The sequence below is a fragment of the Podarcis gaigeae genome (assembly GCF_964106915.1).
Source record: "Podarcis gaigeae genome assembly, chromosome: 2".
In the NCBI taxonomy this organism is placed as follows: domain Eukaryota; kingdom Metazoa; phylum Chordata; class Lepidosauria; order Squamata; family Lacertidae; genus Podarcis; species Podarcis gaigeae.
In genome coordinates, this window is record NC_139679.1 from 67,116,545 (window position 1) to 67,139,873 (window position 23,329).

The 23,329-nt window shown below is 39.7% G+C and overlaps 1 protein-coding gene across 1 annotated transcript in view; it reads left to right on the forward strand.

The window, feature by feature from the left end:
* The window catches only part of SGCD (sarcoglycan delta), a 410,207-nt gene that overhangs the window by 290,128 nt on the left and 96,750 nt on the right, over positions 1–23,329 (forward strand). The window contains exon 5 of the mRNA XM_083728761.1: positions 2,060–2,161. Within this exon, the coding sequence (XP_083584887.1) occupies positions 2,060–2,161 (102 nt within the window). The remainder of the gene's footprint in view (positions 1–2,059; positions 2,162–23,329) is intronic.

Below are 23,329 nucleotides of genomic sequence, written 5' to 3' on the forward strand. Positions count from 1 at the left end.
TTCACTCCCTCCTTCATAACTTTAAAATTATGCTGTCAGAAATGGCATTTCCATTGTTTGTGAGTTACATTTACTCTTTCCGTTTTACACACACACACACACACACACACAAAATTTTGAAGGGAAAAATGCAGCATGAATTAATAAACCTGAGGGGTCTGCCTTGATAAAATATCAAACTTCTCATGGTAAAAGCCTTTTAGGGTTTTTTCAGTTGTGTGTGTCGTGCCTCTGAATATCGTTGTATTGCATTGCAAACCATAAGGAACAGAATTCTTATATCTATTAAATTTTCTATTATAGTTTGCGAGTTGTTTCATTACATTTTGAAAACACATAACTAAACAATTTCTAAAAGAAGTAGACTGTTTGCAGACATCTGCTAGAAGCCTACAGCCAGCCTGCATTTCACACCATTTGTTGTAAATATTTTTTTCACATCTATGCACCGTGAGCTTAGGTACCATGAGCTGTAGATTCTGAGCTCCCCCAGCCACACAGGACCTCTTTGGTGAGTGTGGTCTCTCACCTGTCAATCAGATGGTGACACCATTATGTTAGCTGACTCAACTATGAAGTATAAGTTTACTTGCCAGCCACACCAGCAAAGGCGGTGTGTGTGTGTGTGTGTGTGTGTGTGTGTGTGTGTGTGTGTCTTTCTTTGCAACCTGGCTTTTGGTATATACAGGCAATCTTTGTTTTATGTAGGGGCTTCATTCTGGACCCCCATACGTGTTCATGGAGCATGCAAAAGCCCACCCAGACCCTTTTCATTACGTTTTTAGGATCTTTCTGGATTCAGTGTCATATGCCTGTGCACAATCACATGTCATTCAGATGCAGCTACATTAATTAATTAACATTAATGTATGAATGCACCCATAATTATAAGCAGTTCTCTTTTTTGTAAAATATGAGATGCCAGTACTCATATCTTAATAAAAGTTCCATGGGTGCCAATAAAAAAATTAGATGGGCAGCAATAAAAGTAACCATTTTTCATACTGGTGGGTAGCCTCACACACAAAAACCCCACATTGTAGGTGAGTAACCATGGAGACCATTGACTGATCTAGGAGCTCTTGATGGATTTGGGCTCTGGTGAATTTAAGATGAACTGGGGTACAAATTTCTGAAATTGCTACCATGTTGTTAACTCTATATATTCCTAAAATGTAAAAATTGTTCTGCATCTTAGAATCGTTGTGTATTTCTTTGATATCCTAATGATAACTTTGCCTCTCACATGCATATGCATTGCCAACACATCTTCAGCTACTAAGATGTTTGGTGCAACAGGTGACATGGTTATGAGACATTAAAGTAAAAATGTAGTAAGAATGTAGATATATTTTGCTTGCCTATAAGGATTTATTATTCTACTAGATAAATAAAAGAAACTGGGGAGATGGGAGAGTTGGAAAAAATGCACATTCATATTCCAGCAAACTGCTTTTCAGCCCCCATTATTTCAGCCAACAGATTATTTCTCTTTCTTATGGGCAGCCTGTTAGACTATCTAAAATGTGTGTTGTTGTTTTTTGAAAACCTGGACTTATTATGTCCCAAATAAGATGTTGAATTAATTATGCACACAGAGAGAGATAATTCAGATTGTAAAATACTTGTTTTTTAATGGCAAGCTGTCAATTTTAAAGGTAGGTATTTCTGACAGGCAGATCCATCTTTTGTGTCCTGAGCTTGTCATAAATGAAGGGACAGTATTTGTATAAATGTTGAAAGCTAGACTTGCTACAATGAATGGTTTTGTGTTAACATTAAACGCCACCTATCATTTTTCTTTCTCACCTCTCTGTTCTTCAGATGACAAGCCAAAGGGCATATTTCACGCAGATAAGCAGCTTGGGGGGGGGGACATTTCAAATTGCTTGAAACACAATTTCCTCAGAAAGCCTAAGCCAGAAGGATAATGCAATTGATTGCCTTGTACAGTGCCTCCCAGTGTTTTACATGGTCCCCCCCCACACACAAGAAATACATTTTTGACAGCCTAAAGTTTATGAAATCATGGCTAATGGCAACCATTTTTATATTTCAGGATGGAATGGGAAATCTAAGGATTACAGAAAAAGGATTAAAGCTAGAAGGAGATTCAGAATTCTTGAAACCTCTCTACGCCAAAGAAATCCGGTCCAAGACAGTAAGTTTTTCTTCCCTTTTTTGAAAAATCAGATTCTTGTCTTTTGATTACAGAAAACATGTCACTAACGACAAGTACACAACCAATCTATATTATAACTGTACTTTAGGTTGGCTGCATTGCAGGTCAGTAACTGAGTAGCTTGCTGATATTTGTGCAATTAAAAGTAAGAATTATCACCATATCTTGTAAAACAAAAAAACTGATAATTTCAGAACTAGTCCAGTTGCAAGAAGTCCAATGTTCTAAATAGTCCAGTACTCTTATTTTGGCTATGACCAGCTATATGCTGCAGGAAATTCACAAGCAGAGGATCTTTTAATAGTGCTCTGTGATTTTCCCTCAATATCCAGCAGTCAAAGATATACTGTCTCCAACTGTAGGTGTCATCATAGTTAAAGTCTATTTACTAGGCCTAATGAACATTGTTTTGCTTGGTCAATCCAATAAATTTCATATAGTTTTCCCTTTAGTTATAGATCATTAATTCATGGGTTAATGCCTTCTCTCTCTTTTTTATCTCTACTGAACACTGGTACAATATATTAAGGGACGCGGGTGGTATTGTGGTCTAAACCACCGAGCCTCTTGGACTTGTCGATTGGAAGGTTGGCAATTCGTATCCGCGCAAAGGGATGAGCTCCTGTTGCTCTGTCCCAGCTTCTGCCAGCCTCGCAGTTCAAAAGCAAACAACCAATGCAAGTAGATAAATAGGTACCACTGTGGTGGGAAGGTAAATGGCATTTCTGTGCGCTCTGGCACTCATCATGGTCCTCCAACCACCAGCAGTGGTTTAGTAATGCTGGCCACAATACCTGGAAAGCTGTCTGTGGACAAACACTGGCTTCCTCGCCTGAAAAGTGAGATGAGCAATACAGTAGTTCCACTTCTACCTTCTATCCCATTCACTGTCTACCCAGTTCTGTGCCTTGTGACATTATAGCATAAGGTTACCAGATTTTTTTCCAATGAATCCGGGGACACTTTTCAACTTCAGTTGGAATGGATAGATTTTGTCAGGGGATTGATGATTAAATCCGGGACTGTCCCTGGGAAACCGGGACATCTGGTAACCTTATTATAGCACTGTGTTTCTGCTCTGACACATAGCCATCCCATTTTGACTGCGGCTGCATTTTTATGACACCATTTAATATAATTGGGGTTTCTTTCTTCTGAACAGGAGACTTCAAATTTGGGAGCGGAGTTACTTGTTTGCTTTTGTTTTTATTATGCACTTTTTGTTCCCATTTTGTATTTTTATGTTGTGAATGGCCCTATGATTTTTGGATGCAGGGCAGTATACAAATTTAATAAATAAATGAAATAAATAAAAATAAATGAATAGGTTCAGTTTCTAATTTATATTGTTTCTTACTCAGAAGTGTTGCCCTAAGTTGCATATCCCACTTTTATTTGAGAGCAGATATCCAGTTAAATAACCTCAGCATCACTTTAATGTTGAGTTTCATTTGTCTTATAAAAATTAAGTTCTCTGGTCTATTCAGTGCAACATCCAAGACCAAATTGCTTTTCATTACAGGAGGTTCTAACCTTTGTAAATTGGTTGCAGAGTAATCCAAGCAGTAGTAAACATTTTTTGAAGGAGAGTTAATGAAGAAAGCACCATATTATATACACACACATATTTTCTTATGGGAATAAAGGAAGACCTTTGACCCCAAAAAATTCATTCACTAGAGAAGAATTCAATAGAAATGAAAATGCATTTTGATAGTTTTATAAACAGCTTACTCAAGTTGTTACGTTGTGTGTTAATTGCCAGTACAAAAAGAGGTGAACAGGGTTTTTCTAAAGCACAATTAATGTTTCAAGCCATGGAATTCTCTCTTGCCTTCCTTTTTCATGAACATAATGAAGAAATCATGTGGGATGTGAGCAGACTGTCTCTATCTTGTTTGGGTTTCTTTGAAGCAATCAGTATGCTCTTTATGATCAAAATGTATCACTAAGCCCCTGAATGAATGTAAAGCAAGTTAGTTGCAAATTTTGAAAGTTTATTGGGATTTGAAATGTCTTATACATTTCCTCATATTCCCAAGAGGTATCACAAGTCCACTCTCAATAATAGTACCACACAGGACTCCCACTAGTGGTTTAGAAGGGTAGAGAAAGTAACTGTGCTTGTATGAGGAATGGAAAAGCTCTGGCCTTTGTGCACACATAGGCCTTCGGATCCCAGCCCTTATAAGTTTTTTCTAGATAAAACATTATACAATAAGACAGCAAAATAAAATGTATGGAAATGTTTGTACTGCTTTTGCTTGGCTTTTATTGACATTGACAGTACGCACAGAAATGTGCAAGTGCTGTATGTAAGTCCACTTCAGATAAATATACATCAAGTATAAATGATACTGAATCTGTCTAGAAGAACTGAAATTTAAGCCTGGCTTTGTTTTATTTGTTCTTACATGAAACCATGAGATCCATTAGGCATGATCACCCTTAATTCCTATACATTATTATAACTGCACTGAATCCAAGTCTGTGCTTGCATTTTCGAAGTTCCTAAACTAAAGGAGCAGAGTGCACACTTTTATCCTTAATATATCTGCACTGGGACAAATCATTAGGCTTTCCCTTGTATCCATATGTAGATGGATGGTAAACATCTGCAAAATAAGAAATTGTCTTAATGTGAAATCAAAGCTCCTGGCAGGAATGTGTTAATGTGTTACTGTTTGGCCCTGAAATATTGAGCAAGCTACAAAGCTGTGTATCTTTTGCTGGTTTTGATGATGTTTTGTCATATTGGTAGGATCACAGGTGCTAGGTATATTATTTATAGCAGATGAAGCACAGTTAAAGATGGAATTAAGTTTCATTATCTCTTTATCGAGTATAATAACGTTATACCATGAGTTCAGCATTTCATACATAATAATATTCTTAAGACTAAACTCTTCCAGTGTGAAACAAATTCCTCTTAGAAATTATACTGTGAGAAATCATGATTTTACCCTTTTGATTTCAGGGAAGCCCTTCCACTGTTGTTCTTTTACACAATTATATTAATACAGTGGTACCTTGGTTTACAACCATAATCCATTCTGGAGGTCCATTTGTAAACCAAAACAGGTTGTAACCCAAAGTGTGTTTTCGCCAATGGGGCCTCCAAAACTTTTTTGTTCGGAATAAAAAATAATAATGGGTTGTAATCCCAAAAAAGTTTACAAACCGGGACATGCACTTCTGGGTTTGATGTGTTTGTAATCCAGAATGTATGCAAACCAGCCTGTTTGCAAATCAAGGTACCACTGTACATTGAATCTGTGAGACTGGGACTATTGTATTAGCTGGACTTGGGCACATAGATCAGCTCCAGTTCTCCTTTAAGGCTGTGTATTGCTTGGTGGAGAATGATGGATTAGCCAGTGGTTCATTTCTGCACCCAGATACATTAACAGCCCATGTGTTGGCTGTATCTGTCAAGTCCACTTAGGTGCTATGACTAAGAAAGCATATGAACAGCCATCATTACCACTACCGAAGGGAGTTTCAAAGCCATAATTGTAAACATCTTAATATGGGCCTTTAATTTATCAAAATCCTAATTTATTTATTCCTTTAAGGGACAAGAAGAACAGATTAGGATAACAAGCATGCTTCATTTGTCCTCGATCAGGGTGGGGATTTTTTTTGACCCAGCAAGTCAGCTTTTTATTCACCCCCACCCCACCCTCAGGGACTACCTTTGACAAGTGCCACCCACCCATCAATACTCTGGTATCTAATTGACAGGTGGATGGTCCTACTCTCTTGTCAGAGTTGGCCTACTGAAGTGGGGGTGGGAGCAGTATTGAACTCGCCACACAATTCTACTATATAAAGAAAGTGGGGCTGAGTGGGTCCTTGGACCTCTGCAGGTAGTGGTACTACTGCCACCACAAACAACATTCAGATGCCTTTTGGTGGGGAGGAGAAAAGCCCTTCCAGATGTCTTTGCAGGTTTTACACCCTTCATTCTGTTCCATTCAAGCCAGCATTCTGTTCTGTACAAATATTATGTTTCCTCGAGTTTGTTGCTATGTGTAATATCTATATCCCTTTATGTATACTAAGGGCTTTACAGTTCTTATCCAGTTCAATGGCTGGCTTTATGGAAGAGTTATACTGTATTTTAAACCTGTCATTTTTAAATGACTTTCTTTAAGACTTCAGTAATTAGCTGCTGTGCCTGGGTGAATCTCCTTTTCTTTTAACCTTTGTAGCCACCTTGTTAAAGGGTTTGGCTCAAATCCGAGAGAGTGCAGGCTGAGCAATCTGAGCTGTACGTGTATGCCTTTTTGAAAAATACCCAAACCCAGCCAATCCACTGTTTGATGGGAAAGGGAGAGATGAGGAGGTGGTTGTGCGTGCTGCACCCATTTGCTCTTCTAATTTCCCATTCAGCTAGGAGTAAGTGTCTGAAAGAGTTCTAAGTGTCCAAATTAATTCTATCAAGTGGGATTGAGACAGTGATACCGCTTTTGACCTTTGCACTCAAACATTGTCTAGACAAATAAGAAAAGGCATTTTTGGAAGAAATAAAACTTTTATAGGTGATTGGTCATACTTGACTAGGTATTGGAATATTGCAAGCAGTTTAATGACAACAAATTATTTGGGGAGTAGGCAGTTCTCTGGCTTCACGCACTGACTGAATACATTTTAAGCTGCGTTTCAAGGGGAAAATGATAGATTCATAAGGTCCTCAAGAAGCAAGCAGAGCATCCAGAACTCCCAGCTGAGCATATTGCACACTAAACATTCTTTTCCATGCCACTTCCATGGAACATGAACATCTTGCTGTCTTTAATTAAGAAGTTAACTGGACCATGAAACATTGGCTGGGTAAATAGAAGTGATTTGTGCTTCGTCAAGAAAGCACATTAGGCATCTTTGCATTTCTTGCCTTTACATAAATTATGGAGATTATTAAAAATTGGAAGGGTCATCTATAAGCCCATCTGTAGCTCAAATTCTTTGCTGTTCTTGGTACATAACTGTCTTTCTAACTGTTGTAATTTATTGTGGACTATTGCACGAACCATCTGCTTGCCTTTGTAAATTGCATGAACAAAGTTTGACTGAAAATTGCACTGCAGCACAATGGTTAATTTTATGTGCTAGCAAATGGTGATTGCTATACTGTAGTTTCCAATATTCACTGCCATAGTTGGCTCAAATTTAAGTGAGTGATTTTATGACAAACGTCTTTTTAAAATAGCTATTAAATTTATAATTTAAGTTTATATTATTTTTTATTTTTGCAGTATGCTGTTCTTCAGGTCTATCAGCAACCACAACAGAGAGTTTGTTAGACAATCTGGTTATTTTCTGCAGTGGCGTAGCGTGGTGGGTTCAGGCGGGCCGGCCGCACCGGGCGCAACATCTGGGGGTTAGGGTTAGGGGGCACAAATCCACGGGTTAGGGGGCGCAAATTACTTGCCTTGCCCCGGGTGCTGACAACCCACGCTACGCCACTGATTTTCTGTCTTGGTAATAGTAGAAATAAATCAGGATGTTTGTCTGTTTAGGTTCCTCGGCACCTTTAGAGAGTCTTCTCACTCTCTCCTCTTCCTAGCATTCCAGGGGTTAGATCTGGGATGGGAACATGTGGCCATCCAGATGTTGCTGAACTACAGCTCCCATATTCCCTCCTCACTTGTCCATGCTGATGGGAGTCAAATAATTTCTGTATGTCCACAGGATCCCCACCCCTGACCTAGATGGCAACCTAGATTAAGAACTCAAGTCTAATTACACAAGTTTTTCTAGTGGGACTGTATTTTAAATTAAATCAACAGCTGCAACCATTTATTGAATCAGCAATAGAAACTGTAATTCTCCTGCCATGGTAAGCAAAAAACAACAACAAAAACCCCTTGGCTACAGCTCATGGTTGAGGAACACAGATCCTAGATTCACATGTGCCTAAGCCAAAGCTGGGCACAGCTGCTGTGTCATACTGGGAAAGAGTAAAACAGCTGCTGTCTCCATTCCAAAAGTCAGCGTGCTCACGTTTGCACCAAGCTGTGATTTGGCCCTGTGCTAGGTGCAGACATGGCCATTACCTTAAGTTTGATTTAGAGTCTGATCGGATGTTTTAACTCTACCAGGTTCCAATTTATCATAACCCAAAAAGGTTTGCCATATCCTCATAGAAACTTGGTCAAAAGCACATAATGTGAGGTGTGGTAAACATGTTAGAATCCACCTAGATTAGGTTTACTTAATAAAGAAATTGGTCTGCATTGGTTTGTTTTGGGAGACAATGGAGGAGTGTGCCTTTGGGAGTGAAGTCAAACTGTTGGAAACTTACTCAAACTGTGGCTATAGAGACCAGTGCAGGAGAGACATGTTTTGTTGCTGCTGGGGACGATGAAGGCAGATGCCGCATGGCATTTCTTCTGTGTGTAAAGAAAGTAGGTTTATGCAAAGTACATTCAACTATAGCCATAGTAATGAAAACCCCCAAAATTGTCCTAATTTCAATTAGTTCTCCTGGCAGACAAAATAGACAGGCAGTAGTTGGTTATAGGAGATCAATAGCAAGAGGATCAATAGAAATCCAGACCACTCTCTTCCTGTCTGGTAGATCGTATAGTGTTGAAATTGAGGAATATCGTTTTCTCTTAACTCCAAAAGGCCCCTAGCAAGAGGAACATCAATGTTCTCAAGGGAAAACTTGAACGGAAAACTAGCCTCAGGGCTCACTGTGATCCAGGACAGAAGTTCAAGTTTGTCCTAGCAAGCAGGGCACACATTTTTTCAGTGTCTGCAGTTATTGGAAACAAAGTGCAGGAAAAGACACCACAGCATACATTTGAGGAGATGGCGGGTTTGTACCATCTGGCCACTTAGTTGGAGGCAGTTTGGCCAACAGGCATAAACTTGATAAAAAATATATATTTAATTCATTTCCACATTACATTCCTAACTCTATGTGATACATCCTCCTACTTGAGCACATCATGCAGAGTCAAGATGCAGTCTTTAGCATATTTTCAGGAAATAAGACCTAGTGAATTTGACAAAATGGCTTATTAGATACATTGAAAACAACTAACTGATGTTGCTGGTCATCTCACCCCAATAACAAAAGAGATGTGCTGAATTTTCACTTAAATTAAAAGACAGCAGAGCTATAGACAGCTATCAGAAGTGAGTTAGGAACCAGAAGCCAGGAAATAGGAACCAAGCTTCAGGAATTGACTGAGGGAGTCAGGGCCAAGTGACCAGGCTCCAGGAGTCAAACCCAAATAAAGATGGAGCCAAGAGGGTGGGCTGTACCTGTCTGCTGTCTGCACAGGCTAGGGGCAGACTGGTCGCAGCCCCCAAGCTCCTGCCTCAAATTGGCTTAGCAGGCATCACCCAACCTTACCTGGGAGACCAACTAGGCCAGAGATGGGCAGTGGCAGGTAACCTCTTCCCCCAGCCATGCCAGAAGATTGCGGCCTCCCCAGACCCACTGCAGCCACGCCATGTGGCAAAGGCCACTCCACCCTGAGTCCCAGGTGAGTGGATACTTTGTTTCAGTTCACACCTATAGGAGAACCTACCTAATTTGCACTTTCCAAAACAATATGTGGACTGAAACACAGCCTTCCTTTGAAATGCACACCTTTCACATTTTTGCAATGCAGTTTTCCAACCAAGTAATGTGTAGAAAAATGCATATACTAGGGTGATGTATACATAAAAATGTGTATGAAATACCATAAACATGCATTATATAAAAGAAAGTTGCTTTGCAAAGATGTGTGTATTTTCTAAAATTGCATGTAAAGATGTATATAATAAGGAAAGATTCATATTAAAATGCTGGTCAATTTTTATGAGGTCTTTCTTTTTTTAAAAAAATTGCAAACTGATGTGGACATGTGGAGAACTGAGCTTCAAGGGTGGAGAATTGAGAAATCCAGAGAAACTAAAACTGGCATAATCACCCATCTCTCGATCTTGGGTACACATAGTCATGGCATGTGCAATGAATGTCTGCAGTGGTGCATCTAGCATACTGTTTAGACACATAAATATATCTTTCCCTCTGTCCTTTTCTCTTAGTACTCAGTAAATTGATCTCAACCTAATAGATGCTACATAAATTATGCTGCCCTGCATTTTCTATTTCCATGAAAGTGCCTGCTTTTATTAGTTCACAGATTCTCCTTTAGGCTACTATTAGTATGGTACAAGCAGTAAAGGAAGCTTTTAATGTTGAAAAATAATTATTTTGCAAGAGCACTTGTCTCATAATGTTAAAAATTTGCCAGGTAAAGGTTTTAATGTGGAAACTGTGCTCCGTAATTCAGGTTATTATATTACTTTATTTGTTCTGGAGGCATACCTGTCTTCAAGCGTGGGGCAAATATTGCTAACACCGAAATACTAATTTGGATTAAACAAGGATACCTGCCCTATAGCACAAAAGTATGTGCATTTATAAACATTAAAATGTGCATATAGATTCCCAAGCAGTTCCCACCTTCATGTAAGACAAGTGTAGATTATTATATAGTGTACTTACTACATTGTGCAGTTATGCCATCTAGTTAAACTTGCATGTGATTCATGTGTGATAAGCAGTTGTATATAAATGTATATAAGGGAAGAGAATGTTTCCACCTTACAGGTGTTGAAAAGATTGGGAGCAGGAAAAAAAGATTATGGATACATTTTTATGATGAAATTGAACAAGTAGAATGCAAATTGTTGAGCTGAATGATAAAGCAAAACCATTTGCCTATGAAACCACCTCCTTTCCCCAAAATGGGATTTTTGAGGTAGAGCTTTCATAGACAGCATGGTTCTTTCCACTGATAAATGGTTCACCCCTTACCAAGGAGTGCCAGTTGCACCCTGTTGCATGGCGGAGGCCAGCAGGAGAGCAACAACCATCTAGGCAATGACCACCTGGGCTAAAATCTAGCTACAGTGTGGCAGCCCAGCCCCTGCCCCCAGAACCAAGTGGCTGTGCCAGCTGGTTCCTGCGGCAGAATTTTGGAGCAGTCATAATCCAACAAAAGTTAAATACTTTAAAGTCTAGTGTGCATGTGATTTAAAAAATAATTACATTGGGAGAGTTAAAGTCCAAAAGTTTAGATCATGCCTCTTGTTTGCAGTGTGGCTTTTAAAAAAAATTAAATCAGGTAATAAGGATCATGCTTTGAAGGGTGAAAATTAGAGCAAAATTGGAATTGGAGCCAAACAGTGCACATGGATCCATATCCCTTTTTGTTTCCTTTTTTTTAAAATAATATTTATTGAACATTTTCAAATATAACAGAAAAAAGAAAAGAAATAAAACATCCATTTTATAAGCTTGTTTACATTAGCATCTTTCCAGGACTTCCCCACCCCACCCCCTCTTGTATTCCAATTCCTTCAAATAGATTCAGCAAGTTCTTACCCCAAATTTTAAACTTATTATAATTAACCCAATGTTAAAAATGTTTTTCCATCCCCTAAAATCGACCCCGCTCCCTTCCACGAGTTCCCCTCTTTAATATGCAGAACAGATTAAAATGAAAGAAAATAGAAAAATGAATAAAATATAATTTAACACCCTTTGGATTCCAAATTTCCCTCCCCCCTTTCCCGGTTACGTTCCCCAATGTCCATCAATGCCTGTTGTTATCCTGGAGATCCCACATCTAGGCCGAAATCCTTCACAAGTCTACTTTGCCGTCTTTTTAATAGTCTTTGCCGTCTTTTTGATCATCTTTAGTTTCGAACGTCCAATCTTAGAAAAACTCTATCTCAAAAAGGTCCATTTCTTCCATCCAGATCTCTATATTTAAGAATAAAAACTCCAATTTTGTTTCTTTAGACCTTTCAAATCTGGATGTCCCAAATGTTCCCACTCCCAACTTTGTCCAATTCTTGTTGTTCATGTTGTTTTTATTGCTCTCTCTCCTCACTTTCCTCTAGTTTCTTTTCCTGCTCTCCTGCAAAAATGTTCCAATTCCAAAAGCTTCTAAATCCCCTACAGAGCCTTTGTTATTCAGGAACAAAACTTTACGTCAAGTCCCTTCCATTCTTCAATAGTTAAGTCTATTGTCTCCTTTAGTGTAGAGACCTCTGTAGACAAAATAGTGTTCCATTTCTGCAGTTTCCCAGGAGATAAAAAGTTCAATTCGAATTCCATGCCAGCAATACTTGTAGTGTCCCACAGCCCCTCTAGAGGGATTATAGTAACTCAGTTTCCTTCCAGATCACACCCAACAGTCAAAGTAACTTGTTATTCCTTGTTTTAAACAATTTATATCTAATTTGTAACAAATGTAACCGGCAAAGTCCTCATAACACAGTTCTCTTTTTATTCTTCAGCTTTGACAGCTCCTTTGACAGCTGTCAAAGCCTCTGTTTCTCCTCTCCCGGCGCTCTCGCGGATCACTCCCGGTTCCCGGGGGGGGGTTGCATTTTAGCTCACATTCTACTTTTCTCCTCCAGCCCAGTCTTATAATTTTCCATCGTGAAATTAGTAACTTTGTCAAACTTAGGTAGCACTCGATCTTAGCTGTTAAATCCTTTGCTTTAAATCCTCTACGACAGGGGGGAGGCTGACTTCCTTTTTGCACCTCCCCCGCTCGCTCCGAATTTAAAATTTAAACTTTTTTCCCTTTTTAAGACCAGTTTCCAATTACTCACGGGTTGTTCTTTTAATCCGAATTTTCAATGGAAGAAGTCAGCGCTCTCCGCCAAATGGCATGCGGCTTCGCTCGGTAGGGGAAGCGGAGGACTCATAGCACCACACACACCCCCGGCACCCGCTCCGTAGCCTTTAAAAAGGCTCCTTTGCGGGTGGGGGGGCGCAAACGGTGCCCGCCGAGTCACCATGCCCATGGGTTTCAGCGCCCATGGTTTTTGAGGGTCCCCACGACGCCGACGCGGTAGAACCCAGCCCCTGCCGAGCAGGCTCCCTCCGGAGCTCGGAGGGAGTCCGCCATTTGGCGATGGCGCCAACCCGGAAGTCCCATATCCTTTTTTGTTTCCTTCCTGTTTTCAGTTACATTCAAGCAACAAATGCTACTGAATATTATTTTAAACTGCTATTAGCTTGACAAAACAAGTTACTAATTAGCAGCTGCTGACTAATAAGTAAATATTTCGTACAGCCACATCTAGCCACCCACTCGCTGTAGCCGCACGATATCTGGTGCACCTCTGTGTTTTTAGTTCGCTTACATTGGGAACTTTGCTTTGCAGAGAATGCTCTAAATGTCCTTTTCAGTTCCATCATCTCAGGATCTTGCGTCGTTTCTAGCGAACTGTAAACAGCAAGGTAAGAGGGCAGGCAACCAGAAGAATAAGCAAGGGCAACCGAAACCATTAATGCTGCAACAGTTCCAGTTGCAAGAAATGTCAGCTAAATGCAAACATCACAAGTTGATTCCATATACTTTTTGGCATTTTCAGTGGTGCAGAGGGAGGTTTTCAGATAAAATCTGCTGGGATTTGGAGTTCACGTGCATGGTTTTTAACAAGTCCCCCCCCCCCAAATAAAAGCACTAGTAATTTTTACATACCCTGAAAACATCCGCATCATGGCACCACTGCTCATAGCTTGAGAAAATTCATTGACGAAGAATTGCGACAACTTTCGAGAATTTGTTTTATAGGGTACTTCAGCCTGCCCTTCCTAACATCCCCTATCCTTACCAAACATTCTCTCCCTTCATTCCTCTACAATAAAAAGAAGTATAACTTAATTTCTCTGCTCCATAGATGTATTACAAAATACATTAAAGAGAAAGCCTCACACAGGCTTTCCTGTTGAACGAAAATAAATGTGTGCTGTGCTCAGGCACGGTGGTAAAGGGAACCCCTGCATAAATATATATTTTCCTCTATGTTCATCTGCTTTTATGACTAAATCCTCTCTGGGAAAAATACAAAGATGACAAATATTTTTCTTGTACTGCATACCCTCACCCTGATAGTGGAGAGATATTCTTGCAGTAAACAAACTTTCTTGAAAATAATTTCACAAGTAACATTCCAAAGTGCAATCTCTTTGAGGCTGCCTATAGCATACTGAAAAGAATTTCATTAAATGTTGCTAACATGTCATAAGCTCTCTTAAATGGAAGGGTAATGGCTCATAACATTTGTAAGCTTTTTAATTTCATGCAATATGAGCAGCATAATCAGCACCTATTAAAGTCAATCAACTGTGCCAAGTGGGCCTACCTGCCTTGGATTTTGTCTATATTTTCATAGCGGGCTCACCTGTAAACTAACTCTGAAAACAACATGTTTGCACCTTTGTGTGTGGCATCTAGGACAACATACCAGTTGCAATTTCAGAAATGTCTCAATGCACACACAACCCTAAATACTTTCAGAGGAATGGACAGTAGGGTATTTCAACTTTGCAATAAATTGGGTGTCCCCCCCCCTTTTGAGCCAGTGGATCAAATCCAGTTTATTGGCTTTCTCAGAAATAAAATATGAGGAGAAAGGAATTAAAAAGATAAACAACTGCTCTATCTAGTTCAGCACTAAAAGAAAATGAAAAAGATGTGGACAGCTGAGAAACATAGGGACTAGCTTTTTCAAAGTCTGTGGGAGTGCAGTCAAAGCAGGAAAAATGTCTCTGGACTCTGTGGTGACCTTACTCCACAGGTGAGATGCTAGCTGGCTTCAGATGTCTTCAGTTTCTTCCTCCGTCAGCAGTAGTATAGAAAAAAATGGAATTTCTTAAAGAGTGTTCCAGATTATTACATGTAGGCTCCACTTCCCCTTCTGTTGTAAAATATTAAGACCCCCACATTTATTCCTCCACAGTTTTTCTACCACACGTGTTTAACAATGATCAAATGCAGTGAAACTTACATACCATTAAAGGCATAGCTGGTTGGCTGGCTTTCTCTTGTATAATCAGAGGTGGAATATGCTAAAGCCAGCATGGTAAACTGAACTGATGCAGACTGTAGCTGTGTCCTTTGATACACCTGAGTGTGTATCAAAGTGAGTTCATGTGACAAAAGTGAGTTCATGTGACAAAAGTGAGTTCATGTGAGAAAAAGAAGAAAAATAAATAAAATGTGCATTGAAAGTTTTATTTTATATAATTTAAAAGGTACAACCTCAGTAAAATAATTGTGCAAAATATCACTTTGTATTTTTCCCCCCTGGGGCTTCAGTAATTTTTTACTGGGGCTTTAAAGTAATGTTTTTAAAACTGTTAAGCTAATGTGCACATTTTCTGCTGCTATTGACATTTTATGATGCTGTGTTCCTTGGTTTCTGATTGATCATATATTTTTGCAGTGCTTTCTGTGGTTGTTTTTATACTGACAGTCCCACTGGGAAAACAATAAAGAAAACTCAATAAAACACAATGGAGTTCACATTAAAATTAGCTACTAGTTAATAGGTAAAGGTCCCCTGGATGGTTAAGTCCAGTCAAAGGTGACTGTGGGGCACTCATCTTGCTTCTGGCTGAGGGAGCTAGTGTATGTCTGATTTTATTAGTATTTTAAATATTTTAGATAGTCTTTTGTAAATTAGTGTTGCTTGGTGGGTGTCCCTGAAGAGTGAATTCCCTGAGACCTGTGGGTATAGGGCAGTATATCAATTCAATAAAATAATAATAGTAATTGTAGTAGTAGTAGTAGTAGTAGTAGTAGTAGTAATAGTTGTAGGTCTATCACTGAACCTCTCACTGGACTTGGATCTGGTTTCAATAAGCAGTGGGTCTTATTGGAAAAAACATTCTCTAGAGAACTTAATCATATACAGAATTTGAAGGCGTGTTTGTGGGGGGGGGACAACAATGAAAAAAGTAAATAAATACTGTTGTGAAATGAATTGGAAGCAAGTTGTAGCAAACATTAGTTTGCTGCTAATGTAACTATGGTTTGGGAGTCGGGGACACTCTTTGATTACTGCTTGCATGGACTTTCCCCATGTCCTTTCATTTTTGAATCTAACTATGATTAGCATTAGGGACGCGGGTGGCGCTGTGGGTTAAACCACAGAGCCTAGGGCTTGCCGATCAGAAGGTTGGCGATTCGAATCCCTGCGACGGGGTGAGCTCCCATTGTTCGGTTCCTGCTCCTGCTAACCTAGCAGTTCAAAAGGGCTTCAAAGTGCAAGTAGATAAATAGGTACCGCTTCGGTGGGAAGGTAAACGGCATTTGGTTTGCCAGAAGCAGCTTAGTCATGCTGGCCACATGATGCGGAATCCGTACACCGGCTCCCTTGGCCAATAAAGCGAGATGAGCACCGCAACCCCAGAGTCGGCCACGACTGGACCTAATGGTCAGGGGTCCCTTTACCTTTTATGATTAGCATTACATCTTTAGCCAGTACTGTAATGATGCTAAACATCAAACCAGAGATTGTGGTTTGGGCTAACTATGGTTTATGAACAGACATAATGCTAACCACAACCAGCTCTGAAATAAAAAGGGGGAAATTATTATGTAAGTAGGAGAAGGCAGAAAAGCATAACTTTAAGGGGGGGGGGATAAGGGAGGAAGAGCAAAAGGTGTGTGATTCCACGGGTTCACCTAACTGTAGTAAGTTAACTGGCAGCACAAAACCTGCATTCAGCCGTTATGATTAACTAATAAAGGGCTCTTAGCAATCTTGTCAAAAACACTATTTCTTCTGAACATGGGCCTTTCATGGAAAAATTCTATCTTGAATTGGATTGACTGTGTCATGTTAAATGTACTAAGAGAGTCTGTCTTCTTGGATTTATATGTCAGGTTATAAACAACATTAAAAACACAATGGGCAGGCATCCCCTCCCGCCCCAGTGGAGAGCTGGCAGTGTTCCATTTGAGAATCAACAATGAACCCTTTTTGAGTTGCTCTTTTTCATTTCCTCCAAAGCTGGGCTCCTTTTTACAGATCTGCTATCTAAATACTAAGCAGGGTTGAGTCCTCCTTAGTTGATGAGATCTGACAAGATCACAGCCTGAGGTGGTAACAGCCAAAGAATGTGATGTGATTTTGCCTTGTAAAACATCAGTACCACAAAGGAGAGAAATAAATAAAATTACCAACAATCAGGTTGATTGGGGGATAAGGCGGGTTCATTTGTCTAGTGAAGCAGTTGCCTCTTTCCATCTGCAGCGTCTTGTTCTCTCTGTGCTTTGATTATGTCTCAGGGACTATTCATTTATGTATACCTTCTTGCTTTTATTTCTCATTTGTTTTTTAACCCTTCTTTACCATTTTCAAAGTACTCGGTTCTCCAAGTGTTGCAACCCATTTCTGCACTTAGGACCAAACTAGATGCTATGTTAAATCTGACTTTGCATGTAATGTTCAGGGCTCGGGACAGGGCGTTCCCATGTGCAAATTGTATCAGTCTGGGGTGCCAACAGTTAAAGGGATCGGATCAGGCACACAGAGAGAATTTAATCTTTTCCTCTCATGTTTCTGAGAAAAATCGCTTTTCTGAAGCTCATATTTGCTTTGGGAGGAAATCCTGCTTTGGCACCATTCATGCCTCATGTCTCCAATTCTAGGTAACTGAGTGCTTTATATTAGGAGTTGGGATATAATACCCATGGAACACTTGTCAGGGAATTAAACAGTATAGGTGATATGGGACAATGCCTAAACTCTATTTCACATTTTTTTCTTCTTGTTAATCAGCCACCTGAAAGTTTCAAAAGAACCTGGAGGTTCTCCCTTAGGAGAGAATTCAACAGAGTATGGGCCCCCATCAAAGGTCCTGCATCTCACTAAATATAATGGCGGTAGCTAGAAGGAACTGGACCAATAGAAGTGTCTAAACTGTTTTCAGGAACAGCTTCTTATCAAGAGATTGCTTAAGTGTGCAATATATAGTCAAGCTCTTAATCTCAAGAGCAGATGATATCAGTCAAAACTGAAAGAACACACTCCTGACCAGAGTTGACATGTGAATGTCTAAAACCAAAGAAGATCCAGGATTCCACCAAGCTAAAAGTCTTCCTCTTGAATACGAGCATGAGCCTCCCCTGCCCAAGATCTGGCATATCATTCATACTCAGCTCAGTAGATCCACTCACTGTATGTGTCTCTGTTTCTGGACTTAACTTCAGTTTATTCGGAAGCTGATAACACCCACATCTGTCTTTGAAATCCTTTTGCAAAGTTCTACCATTTCCTTTAAGTTTTGTCTAACCAAATTACAAATGAACAAAGTCATATGAAAACATAGTTCCATTGAAACCTTATTCAACCCAACCGATAAAGGGACAATCGGATGTGCACACAGTGAAGGAGAAGGTCCGAAGCGGAATTGTAAGCATGTCAACGTGCTTATGGTCCATGATCAGGAGCTATGCATGATCACAGAATGGATTCAGCCAAATGTCCCTTCACGATCCTTCTTTAGACCTTTCCACTCAATGTGGAATGGTTGGGCATGGAAGGTCAATGCCAGCATATGGGCCCAATGCCCAATTCATGGAAGTAATATAAGAATGCCAGAATTTGATTATAATGGGCCTTACTCCAGAATAAGGATTGTGGCAGGGGGAACTGGCATTCAGGAGAGTACTAGGCATGAGCCACTGAATACGTTTTGCAGCAGGCAAATTTAGTAAAACCTGAAAAATAATTTTCATCTTTCAGCTGTCTATATTTAACAGTTCACTTTAACCAATCTGTTGCTGAACTGAACTCTGAACTGAAATCAAGGTAGATTTCATTCTTCACCATTTCTATGTTAAGGAGACCTTGGTCTTCATAAATCTAACATGGCATTTCATCAACTTCTTGTTTTGTGTTCTTTACTCTTCTGGCTTTGTTGTGATAGCACTGAGATGCAATAAAGTCTTTCGGGTTTCTGCTGTGATCTTGGTGGTTGCTGAAATTGTCTGCTAACTCCTATGAAGGCACTGAGCAGACAATAAGCATTTTTGTCATCTTGTCTATGAGATTAAACTGGTGTTTCCCAAAACGGGTGTACTTATAATGTATTCCTCTTGAACTTGAAGGTGAATAGTCCTTGTGTGGTAGTCAGCAGAAATGTAACCTTCTGGAACATTTTATGCTGAACTTCTCTCTCAACCCAAATTCTTTTAAACTTTTGCTAATTATTCTACTTTCTCGGTCAAAGTTCAAACGCCAGCAAGGAGAGTTTCAATTAATCTAATGCAAAATTTCATGGAGACACCCTTTCAAATGTTAAGGTCGAATAGAGTATAATTACTTGGCAAATTTTACATTAAGTCTTTGCAGAACACTACATTAAATATAAAATTTAATGTAGAGATCCAGTCTATACAATCTACATAGTCTGGTAGACCATACTTGCAGCAAGGAAAACTTGACAAAAAGCTCTCTTCAGTCATGGATTCTGGGCGACTTTGTAACATTTGTAAATTAGTCTTTTCTACCTCAGATTACAACAAGCTGAGGATATGTAGGAGTTTGGGTTGGGGTGTGTGTGCTTTTCCTTCCTTTACATATTTTTGATGTAAAATAGCATTAGAAGTTCAAATGTGTACATTTCTTCTTTTTTTAGATAGCTCCTTTGCTTGATTCCCTCTTCTGAAAAAGGGCTACAGGTTGACAGTTTTCAGCATGTTGCATGAGTGTTGTACATCTGCAGCTTTTCAGGATGCTATGATCCCATAGCAACACCATCTGTTGTTCAAAACGTGGATTTGCACAGATGAAATATGTGAGGTGTTCTATCATAATTAGGCAGGTTGCATGCTGTGACTTCTGATTGATTTCATTTCAGTTGCCGCATATACCACATATGCCAGTGTGCCCAAAAGTATTGCCTACATATCAACATATGGGTGTAGATGAATTTGGACACTTATGAATTCTTTCCCCTTTCTGAGCATATGGGGATGTTTTCTGGCATTATGGTTACTTACAGTATTTGAATGACACACAAACATCTCAGCCAGCCTCTTCGTCTCCTTGTGCTACATGCTAGGAAAACACATAAGTTAATACACCCAGCTGAGAAAAGATTAAATTGTAATTTAACAAGAGCAAACAGCAGCTGGTCTGTTACACATGAAGAGATGAACATGTGATTCTACTGGGGTGGTGGTGGTGGTAGAAATATGGTCTCTCTGTTATTTCATTTATTATTTCACTATGTTTGTTCTAAGTGTACAATAGAAAGGGTTTTTGTTCAATGGTTTCCAGTAATTCCAGTGCTCACAACTATTAGCTAGTGAAAACAAGCTGGGTTTTGTTTTGCTTTTAATTGTTCTTAATAGAACATATATATATATATATATATATATATATATATATATATATATATATATCTGGATTATGGTTTGACCATGTTTAAATGAGTTTGCGCTGTCATTTGTGCATCATTTAAAGCTTCTCGAACAATGATGCCTCTGAAGCCAAAGAAATGCCTTTAGCACATATATTTCTATCCATATGTTTTATATATGCTTATGTTAGCTTTGCCAATTGACAGCTTTGTATTTGCCACTGCCAGTCGACAAACATAAGGGTGTGACAAAAGTGGCCTACGCTGTGCCAATGCATGTACTGTAGTGGCAGAAAAGGAAATTAAACAGTGGCTATCTGTTGGCACAGATTGATAGATGCCTTGTTGCAGGAACTGCATAGCTCTGATTGTGCCAGCAGACCTGTGCCTCTTTTCGCTCAGGTGTTCCTTTCATAGGGATGCTGGGATGCTCCAACCAACAAATGTTAAGGACATTCCTCCTGTAGGCTAGCCGCTTACAATTTCCAAATGCTCTAGTGTAATTTCACCCACCTTTTGTAGGTATTATTATAATTATCTTTGCTTGCTTATCTTTTTGCATGGCCCAGGTGCATAAGGCATGGTGTGTGACCATGATAATAAGACACAGGAGACCATTGGACAGGTTAAATTAGGCTACAACTTTATTGATAACAGATGTAAGCTGGCAAAGCATTGGGTAAGCATCTAACCCCAAACCAGCTCATCTGCTAGTTGAACCTGGGATGGGTCAGCCCTGGCATGAACACTGCCCCTTGACATGGGTCAAGTGTGATGTTCTCACCAGCACCGCCTCTTGAAAGGGGTTGTATAGCCCATCAGCCCCTGTGTGGACACTCAGATGGTTCTACCCCTTCCAGGACCCTTTTTAACAGGGTACCCTGGTGATAAAAGAAACCACCCAATGCCTTAACCACCAAAGTTGTGACGTTTGCTACGAGGCAGGTGAAAACCTACAGATGAACCAATTTGTCTGCAGGAAAAAAATCCTCCTAGGCCCCAAATATGGTGACAGAGTAAATCCATAGCAATGTCTGTACCAGTTCAGCCCACTCACCATTGGGATGAAGCACACATAGAGAGAAAAATGGGCGGGATAATGGGGGGTGCAGTGACAATCGAGCATGAATTCCCACCCAGATAGAGCTGAGGACTGATTACAGACAGTTTCAGAGTAACACTATAATTTATACAAAAAAAAATTCATTCCAGTAGCACCTTAAAGACCAACTAAGTCAGTTCTTGGTATGAGCTTAGTTGGTCTTTAAGGTGCTACTGGAAGGAATTTTTTTTGTTTTGACTATGGCAGACCAACACGGCTACCTATCTGTAACTATAATTTATGTACTAGTCATATCCTCAGCTTGGGCTGCAACACTTTCCCACTTACTTGGAAGAATGTTCAATGAAAATCAGTGTGACGTGCCCTCAAGTAAATGTATTTTTGAATTTGGCTGTGTGCTCATCCCAAAGAGTTCTGAAAGTTATAGCTCTGTGAATTGCAGCATAGAATTTTTATCAGCAAAATCGGAAAAAGTGCCCTGCATTTGCATAATGAACAGTAAATGAATCTACTTTCAATCCTGTTCTCTGAACACTAGTGGGATTTGGCTATGCATACGAGACCCACGAGACATAGCAATACTACAGCGAATGAAATTTTATATGAATAATATGTATGTAGTGGAAGTAACTTACAAAGGTTAAAAAGATGTATTCACAACATTACCGTTACTGAACTTGAACTCTGACACAAACAGTTGCGTACCTTTTGAAAATTGTATTTCTATCAATTTCTTGTTGACATCTGGAGTCTTCTACTAATTATGAACAAATAAAGTAAAGAATCTGGCAAGGAAGCTGAGCCAGACATAAGAGGGTGGCCTTTAAAAAGAAGAAGAAGAAAAAAGTCTACAAACATAATGTAATTTAATTTTCAGATGAACTCAGCTGCAAAGCAGCTGATGAGGCAGCTTGGAGGATAAGAAGCCTCTCTCTTTAGTCTAAACAATTTGCTATATAATATTGCATGTTCAACATCGAACATAGAAATACCCCAACAGCAGAAAATGCCAGTTCTACAGAGACAGACCTTTATGTTACATTCTCATAGAATAGTAATTTACGTCTTACACTCACAAATCTTTTCTTTCAAAAAGAGCCCTCTAAAAAGAAAATTATAGATTTGAGCTTTGTTTATACAGCAGTTAATATTGTTCTTTTATTACTGTAATTATTGGGGGGGGGGGAATCAAGAATGGAGACGGGATTATTTCCAGACATAAAACTCTATTGTTAGCATGAAGACTGATGCTCAGTAACACTGCCAGATCTATTATAGCAGTCTTCTTTTCTTACTAGCAGTCTTGCTTTGTTAACACTTATCAAATAAAAGGTTTAGTGCAGATGTTTCTGAGTGATGGTTTACAAAAAAAAAAAAAGAGAGAGAGAGCTCATGGAAGACTCATTGATCCAGTTAAAGAAGGTAAAGGTAAAGGGACCCCTGACCATTAGGTCCAGTCATGACCGACTCTGGGGTTTCAGCACTCATCTTGCTTTATTGGCTGAGGGAGCTGGCGTACAGCTTCCAGGTCATGTGGCCAGCATGACTAAGCCACTTCTGGAGAACCAGAGCAGCACCCAGAAACGCAGTTTACCTTCCCGCCGGAGCACTACCTATTTATCTACTTGCACTTTGGCGTGCTTTTGAACTGCTTAGGTTGGCAGGCGCTGGGAACGAGCGGGAGCTCACCCTGCCACGGGGATTCAAACCACCGACCTTCTGATCGGCAAGTCCTAGGCTTTGTGGTTTAACCCACAGCACACACACCCCCCCCCCGTGTCCCATTAAATAAGGTGGTTTCCACTTATTTGCCTTCCTTCTTCAGCCTCCTGGACACCCCCGAACCTTTTACTTAAAAACCTTTTTTTTTTTTGGTCCAAATAATTTTTAT